Genomic DNA, 14,280 nt, shown 5'->3' with positions numbered 1-14,280 from the left:
AACTAGTTTTTTGCTGGTCTTGTAAGCGATGCTGGAAAAAGCATGCATCTGAACTCGTAACCCACATTACTTTCTCTCATAATAGTGTTAAATGTACTTAAGTGACTGTACGTGTCGGATTTCCCTTCAAAAGGTGGGACATGAGGAATCTGAAACCCCTAAGGAAACAGAGTGTTGGAAATGTGGGGAGTGGATGGTTCAAGCTCCTCATCAGAATATTCATCCCAATTCCAGCCTTGCTCATTCAATAAGAGCCTAAATGCTCTTTCCAGTTGATCAATTCCCTCCTGAACTGGATCCACGGGGGGTCTCGCCTGAATTGGTTGTCGTTGATCATAATTCCAGGCTCGCGCCTTCGCATGGGATCCTTGCACCCATTTAGTCGATCTCTCAGGTCTGGGTTTGAGGGGTTACCACTACCCCGATTTTGATTCAGGTGTTCTTGCAAGTCAGGGTGGTTCCTTTGGTTCCCAGTATTTCTGCGTCCTTGATCATACATACTGACTGATCTGGTGTCCCCTGAGTCTTCACTGGCGAGGCTTGTTGCATGATTGTTTCGAGATGGATTCCTCTCAGGTTTCCTCGTCTCTATAGTGTGAGACCGAGATATTTGTCTTCTCGTCGGCTGGGCGCCTCTCCGTTCTCTAGCAGTTTCTCCATTCCCCTGCTTCCATCCAGCCCGCCTTTCCCTATCACCCTGAGTCGATTGTGTGTTTCTCTAAGACGGAGAGGGATACCTTATTGGCGACGGAGGGTGCCGTATGGGTGATGGTGGCTGCCACCCATTTCGGGGTCTTGATGGTCCTGAGTTTGCCTGTGCTGGCTCGGGAACATTCTGCATGTTACCAGGATTCTGAGTCCGAGCCGCTACAGGGGTTCGGTTATTCCCAGTTTCAGCTGGTAACTCAGCAGTTGAGTTAACAGGAGCTCTAGCCCGGGTGTTTCTTCGGGGCCTTGAGGGAGCAGGTTGTTCTACTGGTGGCAGAGGTTGCTCCGTTCATCTTGTGGCGGCATTTTTGTGAGGTCGTCCACGAGGCCTGCAGGGAGGAACATGAACGTCCCGCGGAGGTGGGACCTGGACCTCAGACGGAGGTTGAGGCTGAGCCGCCTGTGCCTCCATAGCCAATCTAGCTAATTCCTCGTTACGCTTCTTGGCCTCATCCAATTTCTTTCTCAACTAATGATTTTCGAGTTCCACAATGGGAACATATCGTTCATGATTATAATACATGTCCTCGTCGTCCCTGGGGGCCGGTGGTGCTAGAGGTCCTCGAGAATCGGAGGACTCACTTCTCTCCTCTGGTTCTGAATTCGTCATTGTCTGTTTCCCAGGGCGCCACGGATAGTTGACTTCTTCTTTAGGAATATTAGGATCATTCGCGGCCATAGCTAATCAGGGAGGCTTTTTTAAATGACTAGACTCAGATTCGTACTGCTTAATGCTCTCAACGAAAGCACCAAACTGTTGACGCCTTTTTTCGTCAACTTAAAATGTAGAGCAATTAAACAATATGAGCTATGGTGCAGGTGAATAGTATGGCAGAACAACAAGAGTTTTACGTGGTTCAGTAGTTAAATCTGCCTAGTCCACGAGTCTATTTTATTAGAACTTGGAGTTTTCTGGAAATCTTTCAGAGATGAATTCCCCAGAGTTCTCTCTCAAGATATCAAAAGATCCTGTTTTTACAAGTGTTCATGACCTCTCTATTTATAAAGAGTTTTCAGAGTTCATTCCCACATATTTCGGGAAGATACTTCTGCATATTAATTGAAATAATGATATTAAATGTTGTAACTCCTATATACAAGGAAATGTCCCCTGAAGACCAGGAAACGGATAACAGACTTGTTAATATCCCTTTAATGTTGGGATGTTACAACAATAAATATCTTTAAAGGTACAGAACGCGTTACATCACATGACTCATCAAATCTCTGAGGTCAGCAACCAGCATCGCGTCAGTCAAGGTTTACGGACAGGTTACGAACTCGCCGTCTTATTCCAAGACCCGCTCGGAGCAGATAGATACCATCGAGGCTGTCACATTTCGAGCTTGTGCTCTTTAAGCTCGGACTACTCGGTCTGAAGGCATTCACTAACAGATGTATCCCGATGTTATGCTATTTCGAGCTTAGAAAGAATCTCGAGGCTACATCTTTGAGATTGTCGTCTTGCAACGAGGGTTTACAGCTGGAACATGCATTTTTATATATCTCAAGCTCACACTCAACGAGTCCAACCTTCGAGGTCATAATTTCTTATCTCGAAATCTGGGTGTAACAAAGACGGTACGAAGTTGATAAAACCACATCGTATGTACTCTTTAACATCAGATGATAGATGATTTTTTTTTTCAGTTCGTAAAAGGAGTTAGACTTTCTGATGGCTTCAGTTCAAATTTCTCTAAAAAAAGTAACATACAATGATGGTAACATTGTTAGGTTGAAATCCCATGATTGTCACATTCTTATGCAATGTCTGTTGCCGGTAGGAGTACAAGGCTACTTGGATAAGTCTATTTCGAAGACAATCATTGAGCTTTGCAATTTCTATAAGCAAATTTGTGCTCATACATTGGTTGTTATGGACATGGAGAATATGCAGAAGATTAAGTGATACAAATTTTGTGCAATTTTGAGTTAATTTTTCCACTAGCCTTTTTTGACATAATGATTCATTTAATTCTTCATTTACCGCAAGAAGCTATCCTCGGAGGACCAATTTACATGAGGTGGATGTATCCATTTGAGCGATATATGAAGAAGTTAAAAAATTATGTCAGGAATAAGGGGCACCCTGAAGGTTCTATAGCGGAGGGTTATGTTGCCGATGAAACTTTGACTTTTTGTTCGCAATATCTTCAGAGCGTAGATTCTAAATTTAATTGCCCGGAAAGAAATGCGGATGTTGTTATTCTTAAAAGATAGTTGTCAATTTTTGAATCACAATGTTGTCCAAGTAGCAAAAAGAAAATCATATCCCTTGATTATCTTCGTCGAAAAGAAGCGGAGTGATTTGTACTCAACAATTGCCCTGAAATCCAACCATACATGGAGTAAGTAGCTCAACACATATATGAATTTATTAAATTTAATTCATAGCAAACTGTTATCTTACCTTAATCCTTGTGCTATACAGTGAATGCCTTCGAGAAAATTCAAACATAATTCTTCAAAAATATTTCCCTGGTTGGTTTAAATGGAAGGTAAATTATCAAAACTGTTGAATTCTTACAAAATTTGTACCGATTAATACTAATCTCATTGTGTTTTTTTTTTGTGTCATACTCTATAGATGGGTAGTTTGCGACAAGTACAGTCAAATGAGTGTACTGATGAATTATTTTCTTTAGCAAATGGGTCCAATTAGAATGCATACTCCTACACTACTTGCATTGTTGACAGTGTGAAGTTTTTGGTACATAGTTATGACGAAAGACGTACCACTCAAAATAGCAAAGTTTCCGAGCCAGGATCCAATGGTTTCACTATCTATGGCCAACCTGAGGAGATTGTAGAGTTATTTTATTCCCATGGTTACTCAGTAGTATTGTTTCGATGCAAATGGTTCAACACCAATGCAAGCAATGGTCGAAATGTGACTGAGAATAACATAACTAGTATCATGATTAATTCTGAATGGTACAAGAACAAGCAGTTTATTCTCGCCACTCAAGCAAAACAATTTTTCTACTTGGAATATCCTTCAAAAAAAATTGGAACACTACACCAAATACCCATTTCCATAACACATGAATATAATACTAATAAAAAAGTGTTATGCTAGAGTACTATAATGGGCCACTTTGTGAAAAAAAAAGGGCTGTAATAATACTCCATCCTGCGCCACTTTGATTTTTTTTAATTTGTGACCTGAAAATTTGCGAGACCTGAGAGAGACCCAATTCTCATACCTTTTTTCCCCTTCTCCTTCTCGTCTCTCTCTTCCCTTCGCCCTAGCCGCACTCCCGTAACCACCATCATCCTCATCTCCGACCACCTAACCACACCACAAGAATTTTATTCTCAATCTTTCTCTCTCCCATTTCTCCTCATCCCCGATTGTCTCATCCATTTCTCCAATCATCCTCATGGATTTCTAGCAATCATTCTCGCGACTTCTCTAAACCACCTGGAAAGCTTTCGTATCCTCAACAAATAAGTATGTTCTTACTCAGTTGCTTAAAAATTGTTTCAATCCAATTGAAATAAAGCACTGGTGGTGCCTCGCCAGAACCATCACCGTCACCGCCACCAACTTCTGTCCCCCAAACTTTGCTCTGTCCAAGGACAACGGTGGCTGGTGTAATCCTCAGCTCCAGCACTTCGATTTGGCCGAGCCTGCTTTCCTTCAAATTGCTCAGTACCGTGCTGGAATTGTGCCAGTTGTATTCAGAAGGTAACACAACACAAACTCTTCTCTCTTTTCTTGTCTTTTTTTCTATTTATTTTTCTTTTTTGAAATTTTAAATGGAAAAAAATTAGTTTAATTGCTATAATTGATAAGTATGATAGTGATGATCTTTTCTCTTCACAAAAAGACCGAACAAGAAATTATAAGTTTTACACCATAGCTAATTTGTAAATACAGTTTCAAGGTGTGAGAACATATAAATCCATTTAAGATGATATTATATTTTGTTCTTTTCAAAATTTGGTGTGCATATAAATTGTTTGATTAAATTCCTCAATAACCTGTAATTCTATTTTCTTGTGTATGTACAGATTTTAACTCAAGCTTCGATGCTTGCCTAAAGAACTGCCCACTTCTCTGTTCCACATTCCTAATCTAAGTACCCTCAACTACTCCACTAAGCCCAATCATGTCATCACCTCCGTTAGAATCGAAGACAAGCCTCCTTCTTCTTCCACCACCACCACCACCATCGGCTAGCTATATGCATATATACGAGATATGTTAATCAGTTTGATATCATAGTGATCAATTTTATGAGTTTTGGAATTATAATGATTGTATGTGTTAGTGTAAGACCCGTGTATTTATGCTCTTTAGCTATAAATATATATAAATGGCTTTATGAGTGTGAATGAGGTAAGTTTTAGATATATATAGTGGGATGTGCTCTGTTCCATAATTTTACTGCTTTTGATGGTCTTGCTTGCTTTTTTAAAGTATATATTACTAATCTTTTAAATAATGCATTAGAAGTGTTTGAATAAATGCTTCACTGAGATATATGTGAATAATATCTTTAAACTAAACTGACAATATTCAAATTTATTAGAGGTGTAATATTTTCAGTTTTATTCCCCAATTGATACTTGATTTATCTAAGTTTTGCATAGATGGTATTAATTTGTTGTTATTCGTAGACTTTATGCAAATGGTAAGTATCTTTAATATCTTTAAATAAACTTATGATTCTCAATAAAGTGATATTTTATATCAGTTAAAATGAGTGGCGCGTATATATGTACAATTTAGGAGATATAAGTAACAAAGATTATCATGTGTTTATTTTTCTCCAATCCCACTACAAAAGCTCACCTTATTGGGCTCCATGACAACTATAAATTATCATGTGTTTAAAAATGACGTTTGTTTTTATCTACTTGCTATGATGAGACCAGGAAGTGATGAAAGTTAAACTTATTTGCTTTATGAGTCGTTATCCTGAGTGGTTACCTGAGCAACACAAGGTTCTCCAGAAGCACAGTTTCTTAGTAGATAAGATGAGGGTAGAACACCGTTTCATGTCTATTGTTATGCTTGTTGTTTGTTGATATATACACATGCATACTGACATGTCAGTATACTGAGTTTAATTGTCATTAACAGATAATTTTTCACTACTTGCAGTTTGAATCCGAAGACACTTACTCTTTCTTACTTTTTGGTGGCGGTGCCTTGCTTACCCTGTGGCTAGCATCAGCTGTTGTTGGAGCAATTGATTCTATCCCGGTGGTGTGTAGGCTTTTCCTTAGCATCTTTGTTTTTCAATCAAGTCAATAGATTGTTTTTCCCTAAGTTGGCATAATGTTGATATGCTTAATTCAATGAAATGAATCAGTTCCCCAAATTGTTGGAGATTGTTGGTCTTGGCTATACAGTTTGGTTCGCATCTCGCTATCTGATATTCAAGGTAAAAGTACTAAATGTTTTTCATTATGAGTAATGCTTTACATTTTTAGTAGTCATGTCCATTTTTTATTTTATGACTTGCAGAAAAGAAGGGAGGAGTTAATTGCTTGCATTAATTATTTTACTTTCATACCATGTTCCTTGAGTTTTTTTAGTAATGTTAATACAAACTGTGAATTTAATTGAGAGGTGGATATACTTACTATTAACCCTTCGATTTTTTACGACTACCATCAGATATTCCCTCCATGATTATCCTTTTCTTGAAGCTTAGTTTTTTTTTTCCTGCTGGTTTAAGTGACCGCTATTTAGTTTCTCTTCGGTTTATCTTGTTTTTTTTCTTCTGGATTTTGGTTATTTTAGTTAGTTCTGCTGGTCTCACGACTTAGTCCTCCTATGTTTTTTGTTTTTTACTTGTACTCAGAACTCTGTTTTGTTTAGTTTTGATGAATAGCACCCCTATGTTTATAGGGCATCCATCTAGGAAAAAAAACATCACATATAAAAATGAAACAAAATTAAAAAAACACGTAAAATTAGGAAAAAAGAAAGAAAGAGAAACTACTGTATTTGGGGTAAATTCCCAAAATAAAACTGTGTAAATAAATTTCAACGTAATAAATAAAATCAACAAGGGTTTGTTGTGTTATTTTTTGTACACATTTTGAATATTTTTGTATAAAAAATGATACTTTTAAAAAAAAAATTAAGAAATTTGCTTAAGAAAATCATGTAAACAGAAAATCATGGATTCCCTGTACTTTTTAGCTTAAGAAATTTGCTTGTCATGTCTCATTTTCTGTTTCTTGTGAACCTTTGTTATTGACACCGAGTTAGATGCATTTTTTACTTACTCAGATCAAAAGAACACTAGAATTAAGGCACAATATTTAAGTTTAGACAATGTTACAAAGAACTTGAGAAAGTTCTATGCACAAGCTTACTTGGGACAATCACCAAAACAAGCTCCAAAGTATTGGCTTCATTTTCAAGTTTCTGTACTATCGCTTGGTTGGAATACTTACTTTGTCTCAAAGGCATATAGTAAAGGTAATTGAGTTCAAACTTGCTAGTCAAATTATATTGAACATATAGTTGATTCTTATGAAACTCACCATTAAGATACAATATCATACAGTATGCATAAAGAGTAATGCATGTTGGTGAATTGGATTGCTTACTTATTTATAGTAGTGTTTGAAACTAATTTGTTTGATGTGATCTGAACTAGTAACTGAAGTTGTTTCAGTGGTTGGAGAAGAGCGTATTGCCCAGTACTTACTTGCAGTTTTAAATACCTGAGGGACTCCTTTTCATTGGAAGCACTGGAACAACAGGAGAGCAGAAGGAATTCAATATGATTCTGTTGAAACAGTGGAACACAGTCTTAAAGATCTTCGATCAAGGAGAAAACCACAGGATAAGTCTAGTGTTCTATACATTGAGGTAAATACCTTTTCAGTTTTTCCAGGAGTTGCAATTTCAATGGTTGATATCTTGAGGTTGCTACTTCTTGAATAGGCTTGGTAATGTTTATACTTGTCAAGATAAATTAAGTAGATGTGTGTAGGTTTTCTTTCATGCATTATAGCAGAATTTCCTTAAGAACTCCATAAAACTGGATATGAGTAAAAACGCGAATGTAATGTTGCCATTTGTGTGCTTATTTAACTGCCAATCTATAAAATCTCTTGCAAGTCTTTCTCACTAGAACATACAAATAAAATGAGTGAAGGAAACCTTAAAAGGCTCATACCAGGAACATACTTTAGCCAAACAGGAAAACCTCTATAAAAATCACAGTTAGAAATTTTTAAGGGTCAAAATGGTGAGCAAACTGAAAACTTGACTTTAAAGATGGTGGCATGTCTTCTTCCATAAAATAATAATAACAGCACGTACAAAATTTCTACCTATCAAATATTAAAGCCTTCAGTGGCCTATCGACAGTATCTTGAGGTGGGGGAATCCTCTCCACGATTGAATTTAATATTTCAGTGATACCTATCCCCTCCTACATTTACATGTTTATGTACATGTTTCTCTTGAAACTTTACACAAAAGTATTGTTTTCAAATTGTTTTTTTCAGCTGGTCTGTGTTTTTTGCATAATAAAAGAAAGGGAAGACATAAAGCATAGTAAGAATAATAGCATTAGAAAAGGTGATAATTCATTAAACTTCTGTTGATGAAGAAGTTTATCAAAATTATACACCATAGAAGTTTAGACTATTAGAAAAGTATTATAATAACTAATCAAATAAAGTCATACGAGTTTGATATGTTCTGACTTTATATGGATTTGTTCTATTTCCTTGTGGACAGCCCTTTGATTTCCCACTCTGCAATTTAATGAAACACATATGCAAAATTCATCTTTTCTTCAATTCAGTTGTTCTTTTGACAGATTTTCACTTAATTAATTTTGTAAATTTTTATTTTTCTCCACATTTAGTGCCACATCAGGGGGTATTCTAGACAGAGCTGTTGAAGCAGAGGATAAGAAACATGGAGATATTCTAAGACTGGTAAATTTTATTCTTCTTCTACATTGTACCCTTGGTGCAAAACATTGTCAATTCAGTTTGGTATTTTTTTTTTCAATAACTCATAAAGGAAAATATTTACAATGTTGTGAGCAGGACCATTTCAGCTCAAGATCTGTCCCATTTTTCAGGTTTGTATTTTTTTTTCTACATTTTTATTTCTGCTCTCTTTGTCTCTCTTGGCTCCCTCTCTCTCTCTCTGTCTCTCACTCATCTCTTTTTTGCATTTCTTAACTATTTCTACCAGCAAGTTTCAGAATAATACTTAGGGGGGAAGTTGTGGAACATCAAAATATCGCTAATGATCTCAAATTTCAACAATTTATTGTGTATAAACCTTAGAATGCAGGAGCTGTTGAGGTTTGTTATATTGTGTTGTTTTAGTTGTCTTCATCACGTTTCAATGATTTCCAGGATGCTATTAGTTCATAATTTCTGTTGGTACTTACAGCTCTTTGGTTTAACTTGAACTTCTTTCTCTCATTATTCAGGGTCAAATTATAAAAACTATTGGGTTTCTTAACAACTTCTTTCTGTTGGTACTTGATGCAAAGGTTTTTGTGCCTTCTTACCCAAAATCTCTAACTGAGTTGATGGGAAAGTCTTCTATTTTGCTTATCAATGGAAGCTTGCAAAGGAGAATCCATGGACTAGTGGGTGGCTTCTTTAAATCTCCACAGCTCAAGGCTTAAATCACCAGAGACATGTACAAGTATGTCCAAGAATCTATGACAAATTGGAGCCATGACCGACCCATCTACATTCAGGATGAAACCAAAAATGTAAGCTCTCTTTCTCACACATCTTGATCTTGGGGAATGAGTTGTGAGGATATTCTTTAATATTTGAAGTTTAGAAAGGAAAAATAAAAAATAAAGACTATTACTTGGTTCATCTGAGTTTAGTTTTTTTGGGAAGAGTTTGAAGTAAACACAGCAAAAAATAAAAGATGCCTTCTATCTTTAAAGTTTAAACCTTTGGCCTTTTTTGTGTGGTTAAGATATTTTTAGGGGGTGATTTATTTATATTCATAAATATTTATTTGTTTGGGGGGATAAAGAATCTGTCTGTGAAACAGTGAAAGTAATAATTATTGATTTTTGAAATACCCCATCTCTGGCTTCTACTTAGGTTTGAAAATGATATGCTAAATAGAAAAGATGAACCAGTTGTTATGGGGTTCAGAATAAGTTTGTGACAATTTATGACTAAAGTTATTTTTTTAGTTACAAACAACTTTTTGTTGTGACTAACATGTTGTGACAAAATGATAACTTTTCTGTAGAATAAGTACAATAGAGAACAAGAAATCCTCGTAAAGGTATGTCAAAAAGGTAAAAAAGTGTAGTAATGAGTAAAATCTTGATGGTAATAATTTTCATAGGTGTTAGAATGTTGGAGAATCACACTAATCCTTGTCGATGGAGTTTCTCAGGCTTTAATCTGACTTGTACAAAAGGACTTTTTTTTTCTACAGTGATAGTTGTTTCAGGCTCCATCTAAAGAAATGCTTATTGAGTAAAAGTTGGTCCACCACATACTCAAAAGTAGAAATAATAAAAGAAATCAATTTGACTGTAGCCATATAGCCTGTAGCCATATAGCCTTGTTGTGCATTTTCACATTGTTTAATAATCTCCTTTACTTTGCTGAAATTTATTCCATATAAACTATTCTTTCACTGGGAAAAATGTGTCTTGCCTTAACATATCCCTGCATGTATTGGTTAATAGAAACAATTATGGTATTGGATTTATAATTATGTTTTTCTATATTTCTTTTATTATTGTTTATTTATTTTATCACATGTTCTCCATCTACAACCCTTTTGTCTAATTACTTTCTATTTATGCTGCTGGGTGCTCCTTTTGTATAGTTCTTTATTCTGGCAATTAGATAGCCTCCATTATAGTTGCGTTTTAGATTTTTCCTTTTCTCTTATTGGTTTGATGTAGTGTATGTTGGGCAATTTTTTTTTTTACCGTTGTGGTTTTTCTGCTATTCTTTTCTTTTTTATTTCCTTCTTTCTTGCTTTACTTATTTGTTAAATCAGAGATGCTAGGCATAATTGTAACTTTATTTTTCTAATATGAGAAAGAAAAACAAAATAAAAATCAATTCCATAGTTTGCTAACTAAATAAACAGAGTCATTTGGCTCTGTTTCTTTGCTGTTGGGAGTTGTTCTTTTAGTTTTGTTCAAGTTTCTATTGTAAGTTTATTAGGTATAGAGTTTCTTTTCCTGTTGGAAGACTAGGTAAGGGTAGACTAGACTCGTTTTCCCATACAGCTGCTTCAAGAAGACTTGAGATTCAGTTAGGTCAATCACTTTGGGGACTTTCTATTCCAACTTCTTTGTTTGAATTCCATGGAAGAAAAGCTTCATGTAGAAATGCAACTTTTCATTTCTTGAGAAGAAAAATCATGACCCACCTTTGATATTTGGTGTCTTGCTTGGTCCCACCTTATGGTGCTTCAAGCAAGGCCTTTCTTTTGTTGTGAGTATGTTATGTTATGATGGATAATTTTGATTAATAAAATTTGAGTGTTGTATTGCGTGATTTTACTTCTCATTATATAGTTTCTCTAGAATAAAATTTGAGGGTAATTTTTGTGCTTTCTCTAGAATATAAAAAGCTTTAGCGACGTTTCTTCTTATTTATTGCAAAAAATTTGAAACCATAAGGACTGCTGGACTAGTACCCACTACCCCCAACATCTTTTACCAGTAATAGTTGATTTGATTGATATTGGTGATAGTTTGTTTCTTCATGCTCTTCATAGCTAATAGCTATGTATAAATTTATCATCAATCCAGCTTGCATTGTAATGACCGGGGATTGAGAATTTCCATTAGAAATCTTGTTTGTTGCTATTGTTGGGTTTCTTTGTTATTTTGTGTTTTTTGCTATATCCTATCCTCTGTTTGCTATTGTTTTATACTTGCAATGAATTAGACTGGACCTTTCTTATGTTCATAAAATATTATAGTTTCCCTCTTGAAATGAATTACCACATAGTATTATGAAAGCATCTCTTCCTGGCAGAATTTTGATGAGGTTTCCTTTTTTATAATGTCATATTCCCATATATGAACTTAAAACATGACAATTTCCAGAGTTTTTGTTTGATACTTTAGTTTGTCTTATACAAGACATAGTAATTATCTAAATAATAATATATCAAATTGGCCTTTACCCAATGTTTCTGCAACAAATCCATTTGATTTTCAATATTTGATTTTTACTTATAAAATGAATTAAAGTCGTGTTTGGATGGTTTGAGCTTTTATGAATTGAGTCACAAGAACCACTTGCATGAGATAGAGCCCACCTGGAAGTGATTCTCATATGAATATGTTTATGTTTTATGGAAAGATATCTTGAATGGTGTAAAGTTTAACAATACCTTCTGAATATGTTTCAAGTTTGTGGAAATTATGGCTCCTGTCTTTTCTCGAAAAGCTTGGCGGTGTGTATGGCACATGATTTAGGTATGGTGTGTGTGTATGGTTATTTAGTTAGGCTAAAAAACATAAAAATTTATGCAACTAGAAATCTTAGAAGTTCTCGTGAAATCTAAGTTGGAAAGCTAGTGCTTTTCGCTTTCTTGACAAGAAACATATTTTAGTTTATTAATACAAAAAGATAACGTTTCCACTTTTTTTTTTCCCAGTTTTTGTTTGTCTTGTTTCCCATAGCCTAACTCTAAACACATTTCCCACTTCGAACTTAGAAAGAAAGAGAAACTTTGGGAGAATAAGAGGAATAGCATGGGCTTCATAAAGGACCTCTAACAGCCATATTCACATTCTACTTGTTAATTTGGATGCCATACTTGATGCCCTGTTGGTTACCTATCACAGAGAGAATTTTTCCAAAGCTATTTACATATCAATGCTATGTTTGTATTGAACTTTACAGAAAGGAATTAACCTTGCTAGGTCTTTAGAGAAGAAATAAATGGGGATAGAAGTTAGTACAAAATGTATGAATTGTTTCTTCATATTAATAATAAAAGGACTTTTTTTTTACAATGTGCAGGTATATTGAGATGATTTCTTTGGAGCAATTCTTGACAACATTTGTAGTTGAGGCCTTTAGAATGGAAGAATGTATTTCACTAATTTTTGTGTACATTTCTTGTTTTGTATTTAGTGATAAAGGAATCTAAATTGGGCATAAATTATGTTGTAATATGATTTCTTAAGCCTAGACTAGTCGACTAAATATTGTAATTACATTTTGAGTAATTAATAAAAATCTATTTATGTTACCTTATTTGGCTTCAACTTTCATATTTATTTTCCTAGTTTTGTGTAAGTAAAAAAAGATTATGTTTCTCTAAGCTAATATAATACATGTGTTATACTAAAGTGTAGTATAACACAAATAATGTGTTATATTAAAGTCTAGTATAATACAAAAAATGTGTTATGCTAAAGTATAGCATAACACAAAAAAAGTGTTATATTAAAGTGTAGTATAACACAAAAAAAGTGTTATACTAATATAACACAAAAAAAGTGTTATGCTAAAGTGTAGTATAACACAAAAAAAGTGTTATATAATCGACTATAAATAACATAATTCAACACTTATATATATATATATTAAAATAACACAGAAATTGTGTTATCGTTGACAGTACAATAACACATCTGCATAACATTGATAAAGTGTTATGTAAAGTACCCTGACCTACGATAACATAGTCGGTCTTAACACATTAGAAAGTGTTATCGTATGTTTTGATAACACATTTTCGGTGTTATTAAAAGCATTTTTTCTTGTAGTGGAAGGTAGTAGAATAAGTCAACCATCGAAAGAACTAGGATTATCCAAGTATCGATGATGATAACGAGGTTGATGTCGTGCATGATAGCACTGTTGGGAAACTTATACAGGATCTTTATTTATTTTCATGTAGATCGAATCTTAAACAAACTAATATGAGATAGCCTAGAACATGTTTGTAAAATTGAATTCAAAGAGAAATAATGATAAGAATATTTACATTATACGCAGCGGAATGGATGAGTCCTTCCTTCAGTTTCTCTAACCCTTGTATCCTTTTTGTCCTATGAAATTTCCCATTTGATTATAAGCCCAATGGACTTAAAATCAAGGCCTGTATTACTTTCTATTGATTTAATTAATTAAATAACTATTTAAATCATTTATCAAATTAATTATTTATAATTTGAACCTTGATTTAAAATTATTTATTAATTTAGATACCAATTTATCTTAATTAATAAATTTGCCCTAATTTCTCTTTTCTTCTCTAAATTACATAACTCTATGAAACTATCCAAAATTGATCTAGTAAACTTTGATAATTCAAATTGATAATTAAATCAATTAATTGAGACCATCTAGATGATTTTATCCAAGGGATAGTGGGGACCATGGGCCTATGAAATCAAGCTCCAATAAGTTATCATAAATCTAACAAATAAATTTATTAACTTATTAATTCCTCGTGACTCAACTAAAGACTCGGAATTGCACTCTTGAATTCATAGAACGCTCTATAACAAATATAGATACACTATTAATTATCCATTGTTACAACCATAATTGTCACTTATTCCTCTATAGACGGTCTACAATGAGATAGGACTAAAATAC

The 14,280-nt window shown here is 34.4% G+C and overlaps 1 protein-coding gene and 1 pseudogene across 3 annotated transcripts; both read left to right on the top strand.

Annotated features, from left to right (window-relative positions):
- Nucleotides 1-3,900: 3,900 nt before the first annotated feature.
- LOC133833998 (protein CURVATURE THYLAKOID 1D, chloroplastic-like) lies at nt 3,901-9,214 on the top strand. Of its 3 annotated transcripts, XR_009893260.1 has the most exons (7): nt 3,901-4,399; nt 5,822-5,926; nt 6,033-6,104; nt 8,559-8,631; nt 8,746-8,780; nt 8,897-9,009; nt 9,141-9,214. XR_009893260.1 is itself a non-coding variant. In XM_062263542.1 (5 exons), exons 2-5 carry the CDS (start codon nt 5,599-5,601, stop codon nt 6,287-6,289), a joined length of 381 nt encoding a protein of 126 aa, XP_062119526.1. In that variant the 5' UTR covers nt 3,901-4,399; nt 5,593-5,598; the 3' UTR covers nt 6,290-6,571. The 3 variants fall into 3 exon arrangements, 1 of the variants encoding a protein (XP_062119526.1); XR_009893259.1 differs by lacking the exon at nt 8,746-8,780 and having other exon boundaries at nt 3,902-4,399; XM_062263542.1 differs by lacking the exons at nt 8,559-8,631; nt 8,746-8,780; nt 8,897-9,009; nt 9,141-9,214 and adding exons at nt 5,593-5,700; nt 6,188-6,571.
- On the top strand, nt 5,575-5,655 carry LOC133780831 (small nucleolar RNA snoR128; annotated as a pseudogene).
- Nucleotides 9,215-14,280: the final 5,066 nt, after the last annotated feature.

This window comes from Humulus lupulus, chromosome 5 (assembly GCF_963169125.1).
Source record: "Humulus lupulus chromosome 5, drHumLupu1.1, whole genome shotgun sequence".
NCBI lineage: Eukaryota > Viridiplantae > Streptophyta > Magnoliopsida > Rosales > Cannabaceae > Humulus > Humulus lupulus.
Note: the sequence above shows the minus strand (reverse complement) of the source record. Positions and strands in the feature narration are given on the sequence as shown.